This window comes from Mirounga angustirostris, unplaced genomic scaffold, assembly GCF_029215605.1.
Source record: "Mirounga angustirostris isolate CCGP_5_RB_7025 unplaced genomic scaffold, mMirAng1.0.hap1 SCAF_1, whole genome shotgun sequence".
NCBI lineage: Eukaryota > Metazoa > Chordata > Mammalia > Carnivora > Phocidae > Mirounga > Mirounga angustirostris.
Window position 1 is genome coordinate 214441905 of NW_026991709.1, and position 24168 is coordinate 214466072.

The window sequence follows — 24168 nt, forward strand, 5'->3', positions numbered from 1 at the left end:
CAACTCAGCAAGGAGAAGAAAACTCAGTCTCAAAAAACAGCACAAACTATTCTCCAATAAAAGAAACCAGGGCTCCTCAGAGATGTGGCTGATTCGCAGGTCTGGAACACGGGAACTTCAAGGTGACTGGTTCTGGAAAGTGAGGACAGGCTCGGGAAGGCAGGGGGCATGCCAAAGGGACAGGGTGCACACTGAGAGAGCCCCAAGTGGCCAGCACAGGAGCAATGTGAGTGACGAAACAGCAGTAATGGGTTATAGCTCACGGAATGAAATAAATACGTATGAGAGAACAGCTCTTCCTCACAGAAGAATTCCAGTCAATAACTATGGAGAGAGTGAGAAGAGAGAAATCGCCTTCAGAAGCAACAGTAACCAGTCGTGACCTGTGAGAGCCACCTCCGGATGCTAAAATCAAGGGGCGAAAGTCCAAGGAGAAACGGGATATTTGCATGGTCTCCAAGGATCTCGCCCAAGGTCTTAATTAAAAGGGGAAAAGCAGTGACTACACATCAGAGAGACATGGTGGAGCAGGTGAGCAAGGTTAATGTCACCACAGTAAGACAAAATCGCAGACCACATGCCTCTAGCCACATTGACAGCTATTCTCACGAGCAGACACTTTTGTCAAACGCTTTTTCTGCACCCATTCCCTATCATTCAGAAGCAGACGACAGACACTATGTCATTTCATTCACAAATACCTCAGCATTCATCTGTAAAAGTTACAGACTTCTTTTAATATTAACTACAATGCCATGGTCACACCTAGGAAAAACAACATCAGGGATAGCAGGGAATTCCCTCAACTCACACAGGGAATCTATGAAAAACCCGTAGCTTTTACCACTTCTACGCTAAATTGTACTGAAGGTCCTAGCCAATTCAGTAAGGAGAAGGAAAAGAAATAAAATCATGAAGACTGAAACAAAGAAGTAAAACTGTCCCTATTCACAGGTACATTCATTTCTACAGCAAGTCCTAAAAAATCTACAAATCAAGTACTAGAATCAACAAATTTAGCAACAGGTCATAGTTAATATATGAAAATCAACTGTGTTCTTATTTATTAGCAGCAGGCAACTGGAAAATAAAATTTAACATGGAATCCCATCCAGAGTACTGCCAAGAGCTCAACTACCTGGGAATAAATCTAACAGAAGGTGTCCGAGACCCCACACTTAGATAACGGAGCACTGCTGAGCGAACTGTAGACAGATATATACCATGTTCTTGGATTGAAAGACCCAGTATTGGAAGCCTCAAGGGCCAATCTCTCCAAATGACCTACTGATTCAATGCATTTCCTAACAAAATTATGCAAAAATCAATAAGCTGATTCTAAAATTTACATGGAAATGCAAAGGAGGTGAAATAACCAGAGCAATATTTTTTTATTACTTTTTTTAAGGAGGCTCCACCCCCACCATGGAGCCCAACATGGGGCCTGAACTCACAACCCCGAGATCAAGACCTGCACTGAGACCAAGAGTCGGACGCTGAACTGACGGAGCCCCCCGGGTGCTCCACCAAAGCAATATTTTAAAGAAGAACAAAGGTGGAGAACTTACTCTGCTCAATCTCAACACAACTCTACAGATAAAGGAATCAAGGTTTTCTTCGGGTCAGTGGCACAGAACCAAGCCTAGAAATAAACCAACTCCCACTGTCCACTGACTTCTGACGAAGGTGCCACGGAAATTCCAGACAGAAAGGACAGTCTCATTAACAAACAGTGCTGGAACTAGTGGACGTCCACATGCAAAACAATCAGTTTCAACTCATCCCTGTACCATATGTAAAAATTTACTCAGAATGGATTAAAAAACTTAAATAGAAAACCTAAACCATAAGACTTCTAGAAAGCATAGGAGAAAACCCTTGTGGCCTCAGATTAGGCAAATATTTCTTAGGAGGCGAAAAACACAAATTATAAAAGAAAAATGTGGACAAATTGGACTTTAATTAAAATTTAAGCTATCTACTCTTCCAAAGACACTGTTAAGAATATGAAAAGGGAGGGACACCTGGGCAGCTCAGTTGGTGAAGAGTCTGCCTTCGGCTCAGGTCATGATCCCGGGGTCCTGGGACCGAGTCCCGCATCGGGCTCCCTGCTCAGCGGGGGTCTGCTTCTCCCTCTGCGCGCGCTCTCTCTCTCTCTGACAAATAAATAAAATCTTTTTAAAGATTTTATTTATTTATTTGACAGAGACAGAGGTAGCGAGAGCAGGAACACAAGCAGCGGGAGTGGGAGAGAGAGACGCAGGCTTCCCGTGGAGCAGGGAGCCCCATGTGGGGACTCGATCCCAGGACCCCGGGATCATGACCTGAGCTGATGGCAGACGCTTAACGACTGAGCCACTCAGGTGCCCAAATAAATAAAATCTAAAAAAAAAAAAAAAAGAATATGAAGAGGTAAACCACAGACAGGAAGAAAACTTTTGCAAAATACACATCTGATACAGGACTGGTAATGAGACCATGTAAAGAACAGTTAAAATTCAACAGTAAAATCAATTCTTAAAAACAGGCAAAAGATGATGAACGTCATTAATTATTAGGAAAAGCAAATTAAAACCAGAGTGAGATACCACTACACAGCTCGTATTAGGCCAGCAAAACCAAACCATGTCAACACCACATGCTGGTGCACTGGAGAGCTACAGGGATGTTCCTGCACTGTTTGTGGGGTACAAAACAGGACGATCCCTCTGGAAAACACCTTGGTAGTTCCTCTTAAAAGCAAGCTGCCATAAAACCCAGCAATCCCACTCCTGGGTATTTACCCAAAAGAAACAAAAGACATGTCTACAAAAAAACCCCACATGAATATTCGTAACAGCTTTATTTATAATCGCCAAAGTCGAGAACAGCCCAAACATGGCCATAGTCTATCCTACAACGGAACACTCCTCAGTAACAAAGAGGAAAAATGACTGATACACACAACAACAGGGAGAATCTCAAAGTCTTGTGCTGACTGGAAGAAGTCAGGAAAAAGAAAAGGACATCCTGAACAAGTCCTTGCAGGTAAAATTCTAGAACAGGCGAGGTAACCTGTCGTGGCAGAAAGCGGGTTGGGGCTGCCTGGGGACGGTGGTGGAGGGCAAGCAGATCACAGAGGACACAGGGAGACCGGTGCACACGTCCACATCGGCTGGAGCGTGCACCTTACCCACGTGTGGTTTCTGGTATCGCCATTGTATCTCAATTGCTTTTTCAAGAAATACAAATATAGCAAAGACTAAAGTGGATGGAGGTACAGACGACACGTGAGTGGTGATGAGCTGGTCCCTGTTAGGCTGGGTGGCAGGTACGTGGGTTCATGACACCCTCTGTCTACCACTGTATCTGCTGGAAATTCTCCATTATAGAAAGTAAAATAAAAGAAAGAACAAAACGAGGTACTGACCATCTCGCCAGTGAACAGAACTTGTCTGCAGGGACAAAGAGGAAGAAGGTAACGTGGTTTTGAGACCCAGGACATGGGGATCAGGCCTGTAGATGGGCAGCTCTGGCCAGCCCGGGGAGAGGACGAGGCCACAGCAGACAAAGGGCTGGCTCAGCAGCTGCAGCACGGATGCTGACCCTCAGCTGCGCAGGGAGAAGCACCCTACTCCGCAGATGAGAAACAGGCGCAGAGGCCACTGGGGCACATGCCAGGCCACCTGACTCAGAGCCTTCCCTGTTAACCTCGACTCTCCCACTTCCTAACCAGCAGCCTTCTTTAAAAATAACATAAATCAAACTAAGGCAACTAGTTAACACCACTGATTGCTTTCAGGCCCACCCTGCAACATTTGCACACATTATTTCACTTAAAATTGGAAACGATCTTGCGAGGAGGCATTGCTTGGCCCCCAGAGCCAACCCGACAGGCTCGGGCAGCTGCAGTGGCCTGGGCTGGTGGCCCAGCTACCACGCGGCAGGGAAAGGGGCCCACCACAAGCTGGCCCTGCCCTCCTGGCACCACCAGCCCAGCTCTGTCTCCAGCCACGGCAGCTTCCTGCAGACATCACGGCAGGGGCCCGGGGGTGGCTACGCAGGTGAGAATTCTGAGGAACAACACGGCAAGAGAGGCCAAAGCCACGCAGACACACAAACCCCCGGCTTTATTGCAGATGCTCAGAGAAGAACAGGGTCCCTGACCACAGGGCAAGAAGCAGTTACAGAATTGCGCCCAGCGGCCACGGCCCGCACTCTGGAGGTCCTTCCAGACCCCAGGCCAGCAAAGAGAAAGCCTTCTGTGGGTTCTGTCAAGGTCGCCCGCCTGAGGTAGGGGAGGGGCGGCGCTCTTCTCCGCACATTCAGGGAACAAGCGGGCGAAAGGCTGTGCGGGGTACTGAGCGGAGCAGCCCCGTGGGAAGGCTGAGTCAGCACCAGATCCAAGGGGGAGGAGAAGGAAGCAAGGTGGTGAGGAGAGGTGGGGGAGCCCCCTGCCTGCTCGGCATTTCCCTCCCCTTCCACAGGAGGATCCAAGGCTCCGAGAAGCACGGAGACTTGTTCAGGGCCACACGCGGACGACCTGGCCGCCTCTGACCAAGCTGTCGCTTCTCAAGTCCTCCTGAGGTGCTCACCAAGAGGAGCCACGCAGGGCAAAGCGGGGTCAAAGGGCAGGCTGTAAGCCCAGAAAGCACAGCTGGGCTGGCCTGCATGGGGGCCCGCCCACCCCGGCAGGTGCCGCACTCACCGGATGGTCTCGATGATTTCATGAGCAGCATCGTGGTGTTTGTCCTGAAAGACAAAGGGACAGGATTTACACCCTCCGGTGATGCAGGGTGCGGGGACCCGGCCCGGGGCAAGAGGTGCTGCTCTGGGACCCCTGCCCACGCTGGACACGCCGCTCTTGGGGAAGACCTGTCCCTCCGCAGCACGCAGTGGGGCAGGGGCCTGGGATGGAGTCTTCGCCCCGCCCCTCCTCTCCCGGCCCCCCGCACCCACCGCTCTGCTGAGTCCTCACGCGCCCCGCCCCCCCCAACCAGGTGTTGCTGCAGCCTGGAAGCCACAGGCCTGGCTCTGACTTACTGAACCTCTCCAGGCCTCTGTTTTCCCATCTGTAAAATGGGGAAACACCAGTACCACAACCATGGGGAAAACTCACGGGGCCGCCCTCCCGCCAGAGCACAGACACCCCCTAGCCCCACAGGGCCCGCAGCATGGGGGCTCACTGCCACTCCCTCCAGGCCTCTCAGTGGGGTCTGGGCAGCCAGGTGAGCCCAGACCTCGCAGAAACCAGGGCCAGACGCGCCCTGTCTGACGTGAGTGCTGCAGCTGCTGCACCACGGAGAGGGCGTGTCCACGCCCTGCCCCCTGCCGCACTTCACAGCAGGTGAAGAATTCTGGGGCAAGGGCCCGGGGTGAGGGTCAGCACGACTCAAGTACCCGTGGGCCCTACCCTTGCTTCCGGAGCGACAGCTCCACGCCGACGGGAGTCTCACAGATCGGAGCTCACCGGCTTCACGTACACAACTCAGTGGCTTCTCAGTCCTTCCAGCGTTGTGCAAGCAATGCACTAATTCCAGAACACTCTCGTCACCCCAGAAAGACCCCGTCCCCATGAGCCGTCACTCCCCCGCCCCTGGCAATCACTAATCTACTCTCTGTCTCTGTGGACTTGCCTGTTTCTGGGCGTTTCACGTGAATGGAATCACACATTGTGCGGCATTTTGTGCTAAGCCTTATTTTTCTTAAGGCAAATGAAGAGCCAACCTTTCCACGTACTTAATAATATCCTCCAACTGACGAAGGATCAAATGACACACGTCACTTGCAGTCCTGTTCTCCGGGTATGGCGGGGGCAGGGGGGCAAGATGGAAGGCAGGCAGCCCAGCGGTCCCAACGGTGGGGAACCTGACTGACCTGCAGCGTCGGCACACTGCCGACTCAGAAACTTGGGGTGGGGACCACTGATGGGAACTAGAGGCCCCAAGACCTCCTGGTAAATGCCAGAAGACAACTGGGGCAGCTCTGCTGGGCACATGAAGACAGCTTTAGCCCAACCTCAAAAGGCCTTAAAGGAATGATGGGAACTGGCCGCAAGGAGAGCCTCCTCGCGGGCCGCGGGCACAGCAGTCCCAAGGCCCCGCACTGCCTGCCCCCCACGTTCTGGGGAAGGAACACAGAGCCAGCAGACACCCCCGGCCTCTGACACGGGAGCCCCAGCTTTGTCGGTGAGCCATGCCAGCCTGTGCAATACCCTCTGGGTCCCAAGTAAGCGGGAACACACCCAGGTGCTCCGATGCACCAGGAGGGTGGGCAGGAGTGAGGAGCTGGGTGACATCCATAAGGGAACAGCTTCTCTGCTCATCTCAGCCTCGTCTTCACACCTCCTGGCCCATCAAACACGGAGCTCCTCTAACCAGAGGAACCCAGACTGCTACCTTCAGAGTCCCCACAAACTCCTCGTGGGCACTTCCCTGTTATTTTGTGAGAGTGTCGGAAACAAGGAGGAAGCCACAATTCCTGCTGCTGGACTGCTCGCCTAGGAGCCCACGCTGTGAAACACCACTGTGCCCGCGTGCAGTGCCATCCTTCCACGTGGCTCGACCGGAGGCTTCCAGGCCCATCACCGAGCGGGCCTGTCCACTCAGCCCTTGGCCCTCTACGTCCACACCCGCCATGTGGGCACCAGCGAGGTGGGAGATCTGACCGCGACAGCAGTGGGTGGCATCCACGGAGCTCGGGAGACTGCACGACACACGCAGGTGAGCGTGGGACACAACCACTGAGCTCAGGTGGTGCCAAGCCCTCCACGTGCACAGCCAGCAGTCCATTGTGCAGATGGAGACGCTGAGCACCAACTTGCCCCCAGCGCCTCTCACGAGGCAGCGGTGGGACCTGAAGAGAGGCAGGGGAGACGGCAGCACCTACTGCTTTGGTGAGGAGCGTGCAGGGCGGAGGGGAGGGCAATCAGAGTCCCTGCCTGGCGGCGAGCCGCCCTTTCCCGGAATGATCACATAATCCTCCCCGGGCGGAGGGGCGGGGAAGAAGACAGGTAAGCTGCACTTCATCAGAATGAAATAATGATGCTTCCAAGGACAGCACCAAGAAAGCCGAAAAGACCACAGAATGAGAGAAAAATTCTGCAAGTCATCTCTCCGGAACAGCGTCAGCATCTGTCACAGGCACACCTCACCGGGCTGCACTGTGCAGACAGGGCGCTTTTCCAAGCTGAGGGCTGCGGCCACCCTGGGATGAGCGCGTCTACCAGCACCATGTCTCCCACGGCGTTGGCTCCCTTGGGGTCTGTGTGTCCCATTTTGATCATTCTCACGATATTTCAAACTTCACTATTACTATATTTGCTACGGCGATCTGTGATCAGTGATTCTGTCTTACTGAAAGCTCAGATGACAGTTAACATTTTTAGCAAAGTACATTGACTTTTTTTAGACATCACGCTATCGCACACTTAACAGACTACGGTACAGCGTAAACATAACTTTTATATTAACTGGGAAACCAAATAATTCACGTGAGTCGTCTTACTGAGACACTGGCTTTACTGCAGTGGTCTGGTCTGGAACCAAACCCACAGGACTCCTAATGCGTGCCTGTAACTCGAATAACTCAAAATAAAAAGACAAGGCCATTAAAACATGAATTGACATGGTCACTGCTACAAAGAAAATACTCCAGTGGCCGGCCAATAAGACCAATAAGGACATGAAAAGATACTCCACCTCCTGAGCCATGAAGGGACACAAATCAAAACCACAAGGATGGCTAGAGTCCAAACTATGGACACCAAGTGCTGGGGTGGGGATGGGGAAGTAAGAGCCTTCACACCTGCCTGGTGGGCACGTAAAATGGTGCAGCTGCTCTGGGAAAGCAGTCTGGCCGTTCCTCAAATGCTTAAGTGGAATTTCCATACGGTCCAGCAATCCTACCCCTAAGTATACACCCAAAGGAAACATACATCCACACGAAAATCTGTGCATGCACGGTCACAGTAGCAGCATTCCTAATAGCCAAAAAGTGGAAACACCCCAAGTGTCCATCAACAGATGAACAGACAAACACAACCTGTCCCCCACACACGGGCACAACACTGGGCCACGGACAGGAGCCAGGCGCCCACACGCACAACCCCGGGGACAGACCCCGAGTCCACAACGCTCAGGGAGGGAACCAGACACAGAAGGCCACACGGGGTGTGAGTCCACGTGGGTGACACGTCCAGAATGGGCTCATCCATGGACGGGAAGGGGGCTCGTGGGGGCAGGGGGCTGGGGAGGGGAGTGGGGGTGACCACTAATGGGGATGGGGCTTCCTTGCGGTATGGAAGTTTCTGGAATTGATAGTGATGACTGCACAACTCTGCGAATATTGCACACTCTAAATGGGTGTTATTTGGTATGTGAATTATACTTCAAAAAAGCTGTTAACAGGGGCGCCTGGGTGGCTCAGATGGTTAAGCGTCTGCCTTCGGCTCGGACCATGATCCCAGGGTCCTGGGATCAAGCCCCATGTCGGGCTCCTGGCTCAGTGAGAAGCCTGCTTCTCCCTCTCCCTCTCCCCCTGCTTGTGTTCCCTCTCTCGCTGTCTCTCTCTTTGTCAAATAAAATCTTAAAAAAAAAAAAAAGCTGTTAACAACAAAAACATCTGCAGAAGTAATGCCGCCTAGCATTAAAAGCACCCCCCACCCCACTAGGAAAATACTGAGTTTGTAAGACACTCACATGATGACCCTACTCTGCTGCTGTCCACACAGTTAATGAAACCCAGATTCAGAGTTTTGGCAGGAGCTCACCTGACTCCTGTACTGACTGACCCTGAAAAAGCCAAGACACCATGTCACAGGATCTACAGAAGAGACCATCAGACTCACCCAGCACCAGGACAAGCAGCTACAGAGGTGATGAAGGTGGTTAGTCTGGAACTTTCCACCAAAGCGCCCCCTCTCTCTCTCTCGGATCACTCACTCGAGAGAAGCCAGCTGCCAGGTCATGAGCAGCCCCACGGAGAGGCCCACGTGGTGAGGAGCTGAGGCCTCCCTCCCACCGGCAGCCCCACGGAGAGGCCCACGCGGTGGGGAGCCGAGGCCTCCCTCCCACCAGCAGCCCCACAAGGGAGCCGGCGGGAACAGCTCCTCCTGCCCTGGTCCAGCCTTCAGATGAGGCAGCCCCACCTGGCCAATGTGCTGACCACAATCTCATGAGAGACCCCGAGCCAGGACCACCCAGCTACGTCTGCTCCTGGACTGCTGACCACGGAAACCCTGAGAAAATAAACGTGTGTTGCATTAAGCTGCTAATCTGGATTAATTTGTTACGCAGCCACAGCTAACCGGTACAGATTCTGTGTTAAGGCTGCTGAGCCAGCCCGGGAGCACAGGTGACTCTAAAAACGCCCCTGACCACAAGGGTCTGGGTCAGGGCAGCACCACAGTTACAGGACGAGCTGCCTAGCCCCGCGCACAGCAGGGCAGGGGCAAGCACTGCCGACAGGAGCCTGAGCAGCTGCCGTGCGGCAGGCCCGGGCAGATGCAGGGCTCGCACCCCTCGCCCCATCCTCCCAGGAGCCCACACAGCCTGCCAGGCTGACTCGCCTCACACGAGACCCACAGACCCGGAAAGGCAGAGGTGCCTGGAATTTGATCTCTTCTTGTGAGAAAATGAAATCCAGCTTTCTCAATGCTTTAAAAGCAGAGAAAAGGAAGAAAAAAGTTTATGACAGGGCCTCCAAAGGTCTCAGAATGATCCTTTCAGGGACTGGCCAGCTGCCACTGGCAGCCCTGAGGTGTGTAATTTAAGATGCACTGGTCACCATAAATGATTCAGAAACTCCAACTTGTGGATGCGGCCTTCAGGAGAAAGAGGCCAGAAGCCACCCGGAAAGGTTAGACTGAGAACAGCCCCAAGGAAGCCTGCTCATGAATATGAGCAGCCCTTGTCTTGTGACCCAGGGATACCCCCCTTTCCTCCTCCTCCTGTGCCCCAACCCTGGGGTCCTTACAGGGACCCCTCCACACACACACACACACAGCCCGTGTCCCCAGCCTGGCGCTGGTCACAGCATGAACGTCTGTTTGCAGAGTGGGGACTGGCCCACTCTCTTACCATGAGTTGCACTGGAGCGTCCACACGGAGCAGCTGAGAGAGGTTCTTCCATACGAACCCTGCTTAGCGAACGCAGCTAACTGGGAGAGCAGGCACCGGGCACCAGGCTGCACTAGGCCCTCCACCTCGGGGAGCATGTGAAAACATCCATGACAAGTACAATCTGTCCCTGTCTTACACTGCACACCGCTCAGGGGGCAGTCGTCACACCCGGAGGTGACACGAAACTCGTCCCTGCCGTGAAACTCGCCTCCCCAACTCCGGTGGCAGTGTGAGGCCACTGGCCCTTGTGTCCTCAGCACTGCCCAGCACAGACGGTGTGTGGACGGCACACGCACAGAGGGACAGAGCGTGCGGGGAGCCCCAGCTGCCTCACTAGGCCAGGCCCAGCCCCCTCTTGTACCCTGAGGACAAACCTGAGAACAAGCGCCCAGGACAAGAACTCAAGGTCTGGCTCCGCCACCAGCCTGTCCCCGGCAGGTCTGTAGTCTCAGCACAAGAAGCGTGCACAGGAGGGTCTTTGAGATGCCCTCCACAAGGGCATGAGCCCAGGCTCCAGAGCACTCAGACCTCCTCTGCACGACTGGAGGGGTGTCGGTGAGAGGCGGGCTGCAGAGGGAAGACCAAGAGGTGCACAGAGGGGTGCATGCCCGGGGAACCCGCCCGCCAGCTCCATTCTCCTGACTCCGTTTGCAACAAGAACAACATCCAGGGAGTGCCCTCGGCTCCCATCAGGATTCACAGGCGGAGGGCAGAACCCAAGCTGTCCTCTGAAGCAGGGGTCTCACACTGTGCCAAGCGTCAGAATCCCCTGGACGGCTCCTGAGCACAGATGGGGCCCACCCACGAAGTCTCAGATTCAGCAAGTCTGGGGGTCCGGGAATCTGCATTCCTAACAAGTTCCCAGGTGATGCGAAGGCTGCCGGCTCTGGGACCCCACTCTGAGAGCCACGGCCCTGAGTAAACTGACGTGGGAATTGCCGTGGATGGGATGGCGACGTGCAGGCAGAGCTCTAAGGCGTGGAGAAGGGCAGAGAATGAAGGTGGGGTGATGGGACATGGCGGGAGGCCTGCTGTCTGTCTCTATCAGTGGCAGGGCTCTGATGGCAGAGATCTGGTGGGAGTGAAGAAGGACACAGTGCAAAGTCAGCAGGCATCCAGAACACTGGGTCCGGGAGGAAGACCAGAGGGCTGCAGCTACAAAGCCCAGCAGGGTGGAGAGCACAGGGCCTAGGGGCCTGGCTGGGGTGCTCAGCCTCACCTGTCCGCCTGTGTGCCCGAGCACCTGGGACCGGGGGCAGGGGGCAGCGGAGAGGACAGCAGACCAGCACAATGTGGCCCCTGCAGGGCCTGAGCATCAAAAAGGGACAGGCTTTCATGTGAAGATGAGCAAATTCGTGCAGGGCAGCAGAGATCCCAGGCTGCACAGAATCACGCCAGCCGCGTCCACAGCCAGTCCCAGATGTCTACACACCCCCAGCAAGGGCAGAGCAGGGTGGCAGCAATGGAGCGCCTGCCCTATGGGCTCCATCCAGGAAGGCGGTGGAAGCGAGCCCCGCCAACCATACCTGAGGACAGGCCAGGCCAAGGCCGAGGTGCGCGCGATGGACACAGGCCTCATAAAGAAACGCAAATACAGAGCACTGCACCCAGCCAGGGCTGTCACAGGCGGGGAGCCAGGCCCAGCCAAGTGAGCTGGATCTCCAGCCAACACACTCCAAAAAAGAAGAAGCTGAACAAAGACACCAACATGGAAGTACTCTCGGAGCTGCTGGAGGGGCCAGATGGTGAGACACAGGGACACTGTGAAGAACAGAATGTTTGGGTCCCCCAGATGCACACGCTAGAGCCCTGACCCCCGCGGAACGGTATTAGGAGACAGGGCCTTAGGAGACAGGAGGAGGTGATAGGGTTAAGGGAAGTTACGAAGGTGGGGACCCCTGTGCGATCAGTGCCCATGTAAGGGGATGAAGGGACAGAGCACTCTCTCTTGGTCACGTGAGGACACAGCGAGAAGGCGGGGCTGCACGGGAAGTGGACCCTCCCCAGGTACCAGCCCTGCCGGCACCATGGCCTCGGACTGCCAGCCTCCGGGGCCATGAGAAATCAGTGTCTATGTTTCAAGCCGCCCCCCACAGTATCCCATCAGCGCAGCCCAAGCAAACGAAGACCGTGATCCCCAGGGCACAGGCGATACACAGCCAGCGTTCACAGGGTGGCCCAGGACCAAAGGAGGGGACGAGGAGCCGGCCAAGAAGGAACAGGCCTCCGGGCCGAAGGCAGGGAGGAGGACACAGGTGGGAAAGCAGAAATCCAACCAGAAGTGGCAGCTGGGAAGGTGGAATTTCAGCCGGCAGTGGCACCCGGCGCCAAAAATGGCCGCAAACAGTGGCTCCTGACAAAATGCACCTTTGCGGCTGGCCCAGGAACCCTGGAGCAGGCAAGGCAGCCCCGCTCCGACCCGAGGTGCCAGGCACCCTCCGCGGCAGCTGCCCACGCCCAGCGGAAAACCGCGCACAGCCAGGAGGCCTCTGCGCCCCTGAGAACCCACGTGGAGGGACAGGCCCTCAGAGCGGTGGCGAGGGCTGGGCAGGCCACAGCTCCTTCACGGTTTTAAATCCAGGTTTGCACGACCGTGCCCAGCACTGGTACTCTCCTCCACAGGACTCTGAAAAGGAACCTGGCTCCTTGGAGGAATGGCCGATTCCAGGGCTGGGGCAGGGAAAACACAAGACAAGCCTCGACATCCTGTGCACCAGGCAGCAAAGACGTGTCCCCAAAGGGGCATGGGCAGGCCCAGGCCCCAGGAGAAAGCCCGGAGGCGCTCCCGGGGGGCCGGCTCCAGAACGTGAGCAACAAGCTCCTCAGAGACTGGACCATCACCCGGAGAATGCAGTCCACGCAGAGGCTAGAAACGTGTAAGTGGAGGACAGCCGCAGCTCTCCCGGACAGGAACTGCAGTCAACGTGGGAGTGCGGTGGAGGAAAGGAGAAAGCCCCACGATGCGGGGGCTGCAGCGACTGCTGTAGGCAAGGCCTCCCAGGGTCCCAGACAGCCTCGACGCACCCTGCCCCCCGGGAAAGAGGGGAACGTAGCAGCAACCTGACCGTGGACGGGAGAGGGACCCAGCACTGCCGCCACAACCAGGGCTCAAGGTCAGCACCGTCCACAGGAAGATGCACGGCCTCAGCAGCCTCAGAGGTGACACAGCCCGAGGAGACACAGCGTCAGTCTGTGGGACTCCTGCCAAGAATGCACTTCCAACCCCACACTAAGGCCCCTGCAGGGTGGGCAGGTCATGACAGGTGCTGGCCTTTCCGGAGACATGAGGGACTGCCCCAGGTTAGAGCTGAGGACACACAACAACTAAACACTAAGGGGACCTGGGCTGGACCTGAGCAGAAAGGGACACGGAGTCCTGAGTCTCCTCAGCGCTGAGCCCCGGCTTGGATCCTGGTGCCACGGGCAGCTGAGTGAGGGTTACAGCAACTCTGTTCTATTTGTACAACACGCTCTTCTGTCTAAAATCCTTTCGGGGCGTCTGGGTGGCTCAGTTGGTTGAGTGACTGCCTTCGGCTCAGGTCATGATCCTGGAGTCCCGGGATCGAGTCCCGCATCGGGTTCCCTGCTCAGCGGGGAGCCTGCTTCTCCCTCTGACCCTCACCCCTCTCATTCTCTCTCTCTGTCATTCTCTCTCTCAAAAATAAATAAATTAAAAAATTAAATTAAAAAAAAAAAATCCTTTCCAGGGGCACCTGGTGGCTCAGTCGGTTGAGCGTCTGCCTTCGGCTCAGGTCATGACCTCAGGGTCCCGGGATGGAGCCCCGCATCGGGCTCTCTGCTCCGTGGGGAGTCTGCTTCTCCCTCTCCTCCCCTGCTTGAGCTCTCCTTTGCTCTCTCTCTCTCTTTCTCAAATAAACAAATAAAATCTTTAAAAAAGAGTAGAAGTAAAAATAAAATCCTTTCCAAGTGCAAAAATGTCGCACAGGAAAGTGAGACTCAGAAGGTTCTCCAAATGCAGACAAACGAGAAAGGTGCTATCGGGGTCTGCATGTGCTCCAGGGCACACGCAGTCCGTCAGCCCACCCCCATCCCCACCCAGAGAAGGCCTTCTAGCCACCTGACGGGGACATTGCCTGCTGCCTTCTTACTTGGCAGGAGCACTATAATGATAAACACAACACACTTAGAGGCGCCCGGCCGGCTCAGTCGGGAAAGCATGCAACCCTTGATCTCAGGGTCGTGAGTTCAAGCCCCACATTGGGCCTAGAGCTTACTTAAAAATAAATAAATAAATAAATAAATAAATAAATAAATAAATAAATAAAATAAATAAATAAATAAAGAGCATACTTGAAGGCTTCTGAATATATTAGTAATTCCATAAATTTTACAGTCCCTTTCCCCTGCTAAAGTTTTGTATTCCTCAACTCAGAAATAAGGAAAATGTGTAACATAACACCCACATTGAGAAACGTAATACATTACAGTCTGAATCTGTTTAAACATCTCAACACTCAACGTGGTCAATCTGCTATCTTAATAATCACCTTAAATTTCATCCAGAAGCTGCCCTTTCACAGAGACTACTACATGGCCCTTTGACAAAATAAACCCTAATTCCTAATCACTTTAAAACAGCGCCACTTCGGGCTGAGTTCATGGTTAAGCTAAGCAGGGGGAGCAAAAGCAGTTAATTTATGGTTTGTTCTTAACATGACCAATTCAAGTATTTATAGCGATAGCACCTTTTCCAGTTCAAATAAGCAAGAACCCAGAAAGGCAGGCCATGTGTACAAATAAGTAAAGAGCACAAAACAATGGTAAGAAGGCCGGGATGGGAGGGTATTAATCACCCTGGAGGTCAGCCTAGAGGGGAGGAAGGTCGATGTGCGGTGCCCAGAGCAGGCAGAGTCTGGGAGCTCCCCCGAGGCCGAGCACAGCTACTGATGGTGCTCTGGGAGGTGAACGAGGGCTCAGGTCTGCAGTTCACACTTAGCCCTCAGGAAGGGTGCAGAGTGGGGCAGGGCGAGAGGCCGGAGACCTGGCAAAGACGGCGGCTCGGGAGGGCCCAGGGCGCTCCCGTTCAAACGTGGTTAACCACCCCACAGCATTCAACCAAGCGCGGGGCCCTTCCGCGGGAGGGCTTGCCATCCGGGAGGGACAGGACTTGGGACAGGTCTTGTCATCTCTGTGCGTGGCTCCCTCGTCTGTAAACCGGACCCCGTGAGGACACACCTACGCTGGAAAGCCCTCCTGTTTGTGCTGGTCCTTCTCCCAGACCTCCGCTCTCAACTGGCTGGGTCTTCAGACTCCACGTACCCACACAATGAGAGATCTGCGCAGGGGAGACAATCTCCCAGCTCACAGCCCTGGTGTCTATGGGTACCCCAGGGGCTCTGGGCCTGCTGTCCATGGTAGGAGGCGGCACAGGGAGAGAAGGGGACAGTTACTTAAAGACCCACACAGTGACTGTGGTCACACTGGGGGCGCCTGCTTGGGCTGAGTGACAGGAAGCCAGTCACTACCACGATGAAGCATAGGATCCGTGAGAGCAGCAAATTCACTCCCCCAAGCTGTAGAAAAAGTCAAGTCACCCAGCCGCTGCTTTTGAGCTTCATAGTTTTAAGGACTAAACTTGCATGGCCCCCAAAACAATGTCACGCTGCAAAGGGGCCAGGAGGGCAGCTTATGCTGCTCAGGTAACTTCTCCCGGGGGAGGGGGAGCCGAGCCAACCACTCACCTGTGACGCACCCTGGCTCTCAGGGAATGTTTCAGCTCTGTGACGACAGCCAGCAGTGACTCACCAGGAAGGAGGCCATGGCTCCTGCCACCACCCCCACTGCACCCCTCTCCACGGGGCCACGCTGCCCAGCGCCAACCCTGACAAACAGGACTGCTCAGAGGACTGGGCCACATCTAAAAGCACCCGGCCCACCAGACCCGCAGCCCCCAGGTCTCCAGGGCAAGGGAGGCCCGCGCAACGCCATCCCAGCAGCACACCGGGCCTGCGGCGTGGCCGTGGCCAACGATCTCGAAGAGGCGCTCCAACGAAGGAATCGACACGCGAGCCCCTCGAGTCGCCGTGGGAAGCAGGGTGGGCCACAGGGATCCCCCCGCGGCCATAATACAGCTGGGGGAGGGGAGAGGGAAAACGGGAGGGCGTGCTAAGGAGCACCGGAGAGTGGTCTGAGGAGCCACGCCCGGGCAGGCCCGGCAGCGCTGGTGCGGAGGCTCCAGCCATAGCCGTCCAGAAGGCCAGAGCAGCAGGGCCCATCAGACCTCACTCTGGCGCAGACTCGGTCCCACACAGCCCCGGACGCCGTGCTCCGTGCAATCCAATGACCAGGGGGTCCAGAGGAAGGAGCCCCCACGAGGAAGGAGTCTGGAACTGTGGCATCCTAGCAGCAGCCGTGGCCACCTGATCCATACGTGGAGAGGAACATCACTCAGCCGTGAGCAGGAGAGTCGCCCACACGCGCGGCCCCGGGGACGGACCCCAAGCCCACGACGCTCAGGGAGGGAACCGGACACAGAAGGCCACACGGGGTGTGAGTCCACGTGGGTGACACGTCCAGAACGGGCTCATCCGCGGACGGGAAGGGGGCTCTCGGGGGCTGGGGGGGGGGGGGGAGGTGATAGCTGACGGGGACGAGTTTCCTTCTAGGGTGATGGAATGTTCTGAGACTAAAGGCGGCAGTTGTACAACCCTGTGAATGGACTGGTCTGTGGCAACGTACTTTAGATGGATAGACGGAGTGGTGTGTGAATTACCTTGCAATAAAGCTGTTACTTGTAAACGAAACCCACAAGCCCCAGCACTGCCCCCTCCTGTTGACTGTCCTCCTGGACCCTCGCCGTGCCCAGGCCCCTGCGCCTGGCCTCCCGTACCCGGCACATCTGGGGCAGACAACCCGAACTGCCAGGCCAGGGATGCAGCCCAGCCGCAGTGAGCCACATGCACCCCAGGGGAAACAACCCGGTTCACCCCTTTCAACAGGTCACAGCAAAACAGCCATCCAGAGCAGAAACCTGAGCCCCATGGGGGCTCCTGTGGTCCCACAGGCCACACTACCCCCCACCGGCACCTGCGTCCTCCTCTATCCCTAGCCCTACCACAAAGCCCAGAAAGCCCTGTCCCCCAACTCCTAAAAAGAAGGGTTGGGTTTTTAAACGACAAAAGCGTTATCAGAGTGAGTATCCATCACTCACACCCCCCACCCCCACAGCACGTGGAGTGAAGCTAATGCTTTCTGCACACTAGCCCACACACCCCCATGACTAGCTGAGTGGAACTCAAGCCCAAGTCTCTCTAGAGAGAGGAAAGTGAGGCTTAGGGCGGTTGCATGGTAAAGCCCAGAGCCCTTGACCTCCCAACCTCCACTGGCAGCACCCCAGGTGCCACACAACAGACAGGAAGAAGGGCTGGTACAGCGCAGGGGAGAGGGCCCACGGGCTCGGAACTGGAAGCGGGATGCGGGTCGGGGAGAAGGAAGACTGCGTTCAGGAAGAGCAGGAGCTAGGAGAGCATGGAGCAAGGGAATGGCGAGGCACTGAGGGGCAGGCCGGAGCCACGTGTGGGCTGTGGAGTGGCAGAGCGACACCCCGGCACCCCCCAAAAAGCGGCAGGTCCTCGGCAAATACCTGTGGAATCAATACCGTGGCCTGGGCTAGCAGGAGCCCCCACTGGTGGGAACTGTAGGGACACCTCAAGGGGACAGAGAAAGCAGAGAGAGGCTTCAGGAAGTACAACCCTGAGCAAGAGGAAGGAAACAGGAACATTATTCCCACAGCTAGGGAGACCCAGGCACACTTTGCAGGGGAAGTCAGGCAGAGTAAGAACTTTCCCGAGAGAGGCATGGGGCCCAGGACCCAGTTGCTCCCAAATGCAGAAGAACCCTGGCAGCCCACCGGTCCCACATTCACCAGAGGACCCCAAAATGCTCTGTATCTTGAATGCTCATCTTGCGCTCTGGATGTAAGATGTCACCACTGGGGGAGCTGGATAAGGAGAACACAGGATGTCTCTGCTCTTTCTTTCTTTCCTTCTTTCTTTTTTATAAGATTTACTTATCTGAGAGAGAGAGAGAGACAGCACGGGGCAGAGGGAAAGGGAGAGAAGCAGACTCCCGGCTGAGTGCAGAGTCCAACTCGGGGCTCAATCTCACAACACTGAGATCATGACCTGAGCTGACACCAAAAGTTAGACACTTAACCAACTGAGCCATCCGGGCGCCCCTGTTACTTCTTATGGCTTCAGGTGCATATACGATTATTTCGAAATTATTTAATAGTTTAAGGGGAAAAAAAGCAGAGCTCCCAGAGGGAGACTGGGCAGGCAGGTGCCCTGCAGCTCCGCCCCTGCCTCCCTAGGGAACATCCGAAGTTCCTGCTCCCTCCGTCCCCTACCCATCCAGAACAGAGTACCGGCAGGCATTTGGATCCTAGGGACCCGACTATGAAAACTAACAGCCACATATGACAGACAGGCTTTTCTGATTACCCCTCCCCCCTCTGAAGTAGCTACTCCGCCCACACAAGGTTGTCTAAGGGTTAATCTGCCTTCCACCTGAGTGCGGATTAGACAGAAGGCTCACACAAGCCTAGGTCAGCATCAGAAAATATTTTCTGAGTCACAGGGAGGGATGGCTCACTCTGCCCACCCACTCATCCTCCTGCATAAAGGGCATGACTGCTCAGAGGGCATTCATCAGATCGTGGGCTCCCCGGGAGGAAGCTGAAGGCGGGGACAGTCACGATGGGGCTGCTCCCCCGCCCACAGGCTTAATAAGTCATGGAGGAGATGGACCACTCCACGCCCTCGAAGGTTCTTGCCCCGCAGCCAGGCAGCCAAAAATACTACTACCCCCCTTCCAGCTGGGACCTGGTTTTCCCACTAAGACCAGAGCCACCTTGAGCTGTAGGTGAGTATCCGAGAACGCTTAAGTCATGGAAGCAACAAAACTCAGCCGCCACCGCCCCCACCTTCCCTCCCATTTGTTAATTTCCCAAAAAGCCTGTTTCTGACCCTGGACATTTCCCAGTGCCGGTGGTTGTGACTGTTGGTACTTCCTCCTGCAGATGCCCCCACCTCCAAGCAGCAACCCACACCTCCCCCAGGACAAAACCAGCAGCCCCTCCCTCCAGGACCACCTCAGCCGGCAGCTATCTATGTGGCCACATAACTGCTGAACTCGTGGGTTTATAGATCTCCCACCTCCCTATGCTTACACGTTTCCTGAGCGTGCGAATACTGTCCACTGTCCTCTGCGGCCCCAGGAGCACCGGAAGCAACCAGTAGGTGCTGGCAGAATGAATGGATCCATGAACAAACGGGCCCAGTCATCTCGCACACGTAATCAACAGTCTGACCTGACAGTCTGACCTCCTGAAAAGTTAACTTATGAAGTCGTCCGTTTTCTTAACATAGTCATCATCGAATCATCACAAAATATGAACCCTTCTGAAAGCACTGGCCCTCGCTTCACATGAGAAAGCAAACTTCGTCAGCAGGGATACGGGAAGTTAACAGACATCGCCACAAAGCTGCAGCAGGAGCGTCGGCTGTCACCGCACTAGCAGAGGATTTCACGGGGCCCGCCTGCCCACGGGCCTGGCAGTGGGACAAGCACACCAGGAAAGGGCCTGCTGACGTCAGGCAGAGCGCCTGGCCAGGCGGGCAGCACTATCCCATCCCCCGGCCAAGCGAGGTCCCGGCCAGTGAGGGAAAGACGCTCCGCAGTTCAGAACCAGCGGCCGCTAGGAAGCCAGGCCCAGCACGGAAGGCCTAGTTTACACCAGGTGCAAATCCCTGTGGGCCTTGCTCTGCTCCAAATAAAAGATGGCGGTGAGGGGCACCCGGTGGCTGTCTCTGGGTGAACTTTCGCCTTGGTGTCCAGGGCTGGACAGTGGGTCACAGTGCATTCCCTCGGTCTTCCAATGCCCAACAGTGCCAACCCGGGAGATGCAAAAGCGTCACACAGAGCCGCACAGGCCCCACCGTCCTCCCCCTGCATGCTTCCCAAGGTGAGAAGCCAAGTTCGCGCAGAAATTGCCCCCACACGCTCACAGCAGCTTTGTTTCTAACTGGAAACATCCCACAAGGCCACCACCGGGCAGTGAAACAGGGAGATGAAAAGACGGAACGGGACAGAGCAATGGAAAGGACGGGCTGCGGACACCCGCAGCAACGTGGATGAGTCTCAGAGATGCCCTCCCGGGCCAGAAAGCTGCCTGCTGTTGGCTCCATTCGTGTGGCTTCCCGGAAAAGACAAGACTTCGGAGCCGAGCGGAAAGAGCTGAGCTGGTGGGAGGGCACGCGGAGGGCGGACAGCGGCCTGATTGGGATGGACCTGTCAAAACCCCTGGAGCTGCACCGCGTGCGAGCTACGGATAAAAAAATAACTCAATTTTAAAGCATGCGCTGGCCAGCCAACTGGTGCATGCGGGGCGCTGTCACAAGGGCGGAGAGAGGCGGAGGCCGGCGGAACGGTTGGAGTTTTGAAGGTGCTCCCCACTTTCGTCACCTTGGACGTCGGTCTTCCCGCCCTGCCCACCGCCCCGGCGGCCGGACACACACGCTTCGCCAGCCGGAAAGGCCCGGGCCCGGGCTCGACCTCGCCTCCGGCCGCAGGACGAGCAAAAATAGAACGCTCCGGGGCGCGCGGCGGGCTGGAAACCGCGAAAGCCCCCGACCGCGGAGACGCCGGGGCCGGCAGCCAAGCCCCGCTCGCGGGCGGTCGCCGCGCCCGCGCCCGCCCCCGCGCCCGCCCCCGGCCGCGACGTTTCCAAAAACTGACACACACGGAGCGCGCGCGAGGGGCGGGGCGCGCGGGCTTCCCCGCCGGGCGCCCCGCAGGCCCCGGTGCCCCCGCCGCGCGCCCGCGCCCGCGCCCAACGGCAGCCCGCCGGGTCCGAGCGGCCCCGGGGACGCGGCCGCCCCGGTGAATTGCCGCCGGCCGGTCATTTCCCGGGGGTCCCTCGGGAGCGGCGGACGGAGCGGCCCCGGGCCCCGACCTCGGCGGGGCCGGGAAACAGCGCGGGGACTACGAGGCCGGGCACCCGGACGGCGCCGGGCGCAGACGCCCCCCGCCCCGCCAACGGCCGGGCGGCAGGGCGCCCCCGCAGCGGGGCTTCCCGGCGCCGGCGGCCGGTCCGCCGCGGGGCCGGGGGAGCGGGGCCGCGGGGCGCGGGGCACTCACGTAGACCGGCAGCGGCCACGGGTAGACGGCGGGCTCGGCGCCCACGGGCGACTTGAGCCTCAGCTCCAGCTTCTCCCCCATGTCGGCGCGCGCGGCCGCCGCACCATGCTAGTCGGGCGGCTGGGGGAGGGGCGCGGCGCCGCCGGCGGGGCGGGGCGCGGCGGCGGGCGGGGGAGGGCGGGCGGGGGGGCGGGCGGCTGGGGGGGCCCGGCCCGGCCTCGGCCGCCGCCGCCGCCGCCGCCGCCGCCGCCGCCGCGCTCGCGCCCGGCGCCCGGCTCCTCTTTGTGCTCACAGGCCCGGGGCCCCCAGCGCCGCCGCCATCTTGGGCCGGCGCGAGGCGAGCACAATGAGCCGCGGGCCGGGCCGAACCATTCTGCGCGCGCGCGCGGGGGCGCTCGGCGCGAGGGCCCGGCGCGCGCCCGCCGCCCCGCCCGCCGCGCCGCGCGCGCCCCCCCCCGCCGCCCCTCCCCGTGGGCTCGCCCACACGACGCGGCACGCACGTCCTCGGCTGCCCTCGGCCGCCGCCGCCGCCGCCGCCGCCGCCGCCCTGGGATGGCGGGTTCGAGCCCCGCCCCGGAGACCGGGGGCCCGGGGGACCGCCCGCGCCCAGCGGAGCCGTAACTCCTCGTGGCATGGGACGCCCGCGGCCCGGGAGGCCTGCGCTGCCGCTTGGGGTACGCGGCCCGCCCCGCGCACCCAAGAGCGTCGAGGGGCGCCTGGGCGGCCCGGCCGTTGGGCGTCGGCCTTCGGCTCGGGCCGGGGTCCCGGGGTCCCGGGGTCCCGGGATCGAGCCCCGCGTGGGGCTCCCTGCTCCGCGGGAGGCCTGCTTCTCCCTCTCCCGCTCCCCCTGCTGGTGTTCCCTCTCTCGCTGTCTCTCTCTCTGTCAAATAAATAAAATCTTAAAAAATTAAAAAAATTAAAATAAAAAATAAAATTTAACTGGTGCCCTGGGGCACCTGGGTGGCTCAGTCGTTAAGCGTCTGCCTTCGGCTCAGGTCATGATCCCGGGGTCCTGGGATCGAGCCCCGCATCGGGCTCCCTGCTCAGCGGGAAGCCTGCTTCTCCCTCTCCCACTCCCCCTGCTTGTGTTCCCTCTCTCGCTGTCTCTCTCTCTGTCAAATAAATAAAATCTTAAAAAATTTAAAAAATTAAAATAAAAAATAAAATTTAACTGGTGCCCTGGGGCACCTGGGTGGCTCAGTCGTTAAGCGTCTGCCTTCGGCTCAGGTCATGATCCCGGGGTCCTGGGATCGAGCCCCACATCGGACTCCCTGCTCCGCGGGAAGCCTGCTTCTCCCTCCTCCACTCCCCCTGCTTGTGTTCCCTCTCTCGCTGTGTCTCTCTCTGTCAAATAAATAAATAAATCTTTAAAAAGTCAGGACAGTGGTTAGCTCAGGAATCAGAGGGGTGACACAGGGACATTCACCTGTGAAAAAGTATCCATCATGCACTTTTTGTATGTCTATCAATAAAAAGCTTTCTAAAAACAGATTCCTCTGGTTGCTATGCAGGGAACACATTGGGAGGTTGGGGGGGTGGTAAAGGAAGAGGACTGAGGGGGCCAGACAGTCACCCAGGTGACAAGGAAGGAAGGCTCCGAAGAGGGACAAACCCCCCATGGATAACTTAGCTAGACTGGACTTTGTGAGCTAAGGACAGCCTGGGACAAGGGTTAGGGTCCCCAGCCTGAGGAACCCAAAGCCCAGAGCCACCCTTCATCCTCCCAGTGAAGAGAGCCAGTCAGCCACCTCGGGCTCCCGGGCTCTCAGGCTATTTTCAGCTTCCATCCCATAGGACACAGAGGCAGCCAAAGCATGTGTCTCAGGAAACACCCTCCCTCCCTCTCTCCCTCCTGCCTCCTCCTCCATCCCTTCCCCTCCTTCCTTCCCCCCTCCCTCTGTCTATTCTCTCCTTCCTGCAGAGAGACCCCCAGGGACCTCTCAGACCCTGACTCAGGCAGCCAACCGGAGAGTGGCTGCAGACAGCAGCTTCCCATCCCCCCCCTCCCCTGCCCGTTGTCCCCCACCATCTGAGGGATGTCAAGACAAGCCCTGGAGGAGGGTGACCTTGGCCCCGGGCCCTCAGCACGTGCCGTTCCCCTGCTTGGAACGTGCTTCCCCAAGACTCCTCCCTCTGCCATCAGTCTTGTTCTCTGCTCACTTCCTCCAGAACCTTCCTGGACTCCACAGACAAGGTGTGGCCCCAGAGTATGCTTTACACCTGCCCTGTACCCACAGAATTCCAATCCCAGCCCTCCCTTCCCTGCCGGGTGAGTGTCTCCACCTCTGCTCGTTTCCTCATTTGAGCAGCCGATGCCCCCAGTCCCTGCCCCAGGATGTTTGAGAGGGTCAAGTCAGTTACCATAGAAAGTGCCAGAACAGTGCCTGCTACATGGAAGTTATTTGCCACCAGCATTGCTGTTGGTACTGTTATGGTAGTTTGTAGGGCGACCAGCCGTCTGGTTTGCCCAGGACTGTCCCAGTCTCAGCACTGGAAACCCAGGGAACCCCTCTGTTCTGGGCACACAGGGATGGTTGTTCACTCTATTTAGGATTTATCTCCCATCCCCACGCAGCCAGAAAGAAAATCTCCCTGCACCTGCCTTCCTTCCTGCTAACCATTCATCCACTCGTGTCTTTGCTCAACTCCGTTATTCAACAAGTATTTCATAAGCAGCTACTACATAGCAGGCCCTCTTCCAGGTGCTGGGAACCTAGTAGCCAGGACAGTGGATGGAAACCCGTGTCCTCATAGAACTTACGTTCCAGGAAGGGCAGCAAACAATAAGCTGATAAGATGTAATTTATTATACAGGAATGGTGTCAGGGAGATCACTAAAGTAAGAAAAGGAAAGGGAGAGGGGGCAGCTTTAAATGCAGACCTTGAAATGAAAGGGGCCCACTGCTCT

The 24168-nt window shown here is 57.1% G+C and overlaps 1 protein-coding gene across 6 annotated transcripts in view; it reads right to left on the minus strand.

The window, feature by feature from the left end:
* Window positions 1-21438, minus strand: part of DOT1L (DOT1 like histone lysine methyltransferase) — a 67058-nt gene extending 45620 nt beyond the window's left edge. For 4 of the 6 annotated variants that reach the window (XM_064574078.1, XM_064574076.1, XM_064574094.1 and 1 more), the window contains exons 1-2: window positions 21261-21438; window positions 4688-4731 (exon numbers count right to left, since the gene is read on the minus strand). In XM_064574078.1, coding sequence (XP_064430148.1) covers window positions 4688-4731; window positions 21261-21341 — 125 coding nt within the window. In that variant the 5' untranslated portion in view covers window positions 21342-21438. Of the gene's footprint in view, window positions 1-4687; window positions 4732-19290; window positions 21229-21260 lie in introns of those variants that run through there. The other 2 variants (XM_064574103.1, XM_064574089.1) reach the window with 2 other exon arrangements.
* Window positions 21439-24168: the final 2730 nt, after the last annotated feature.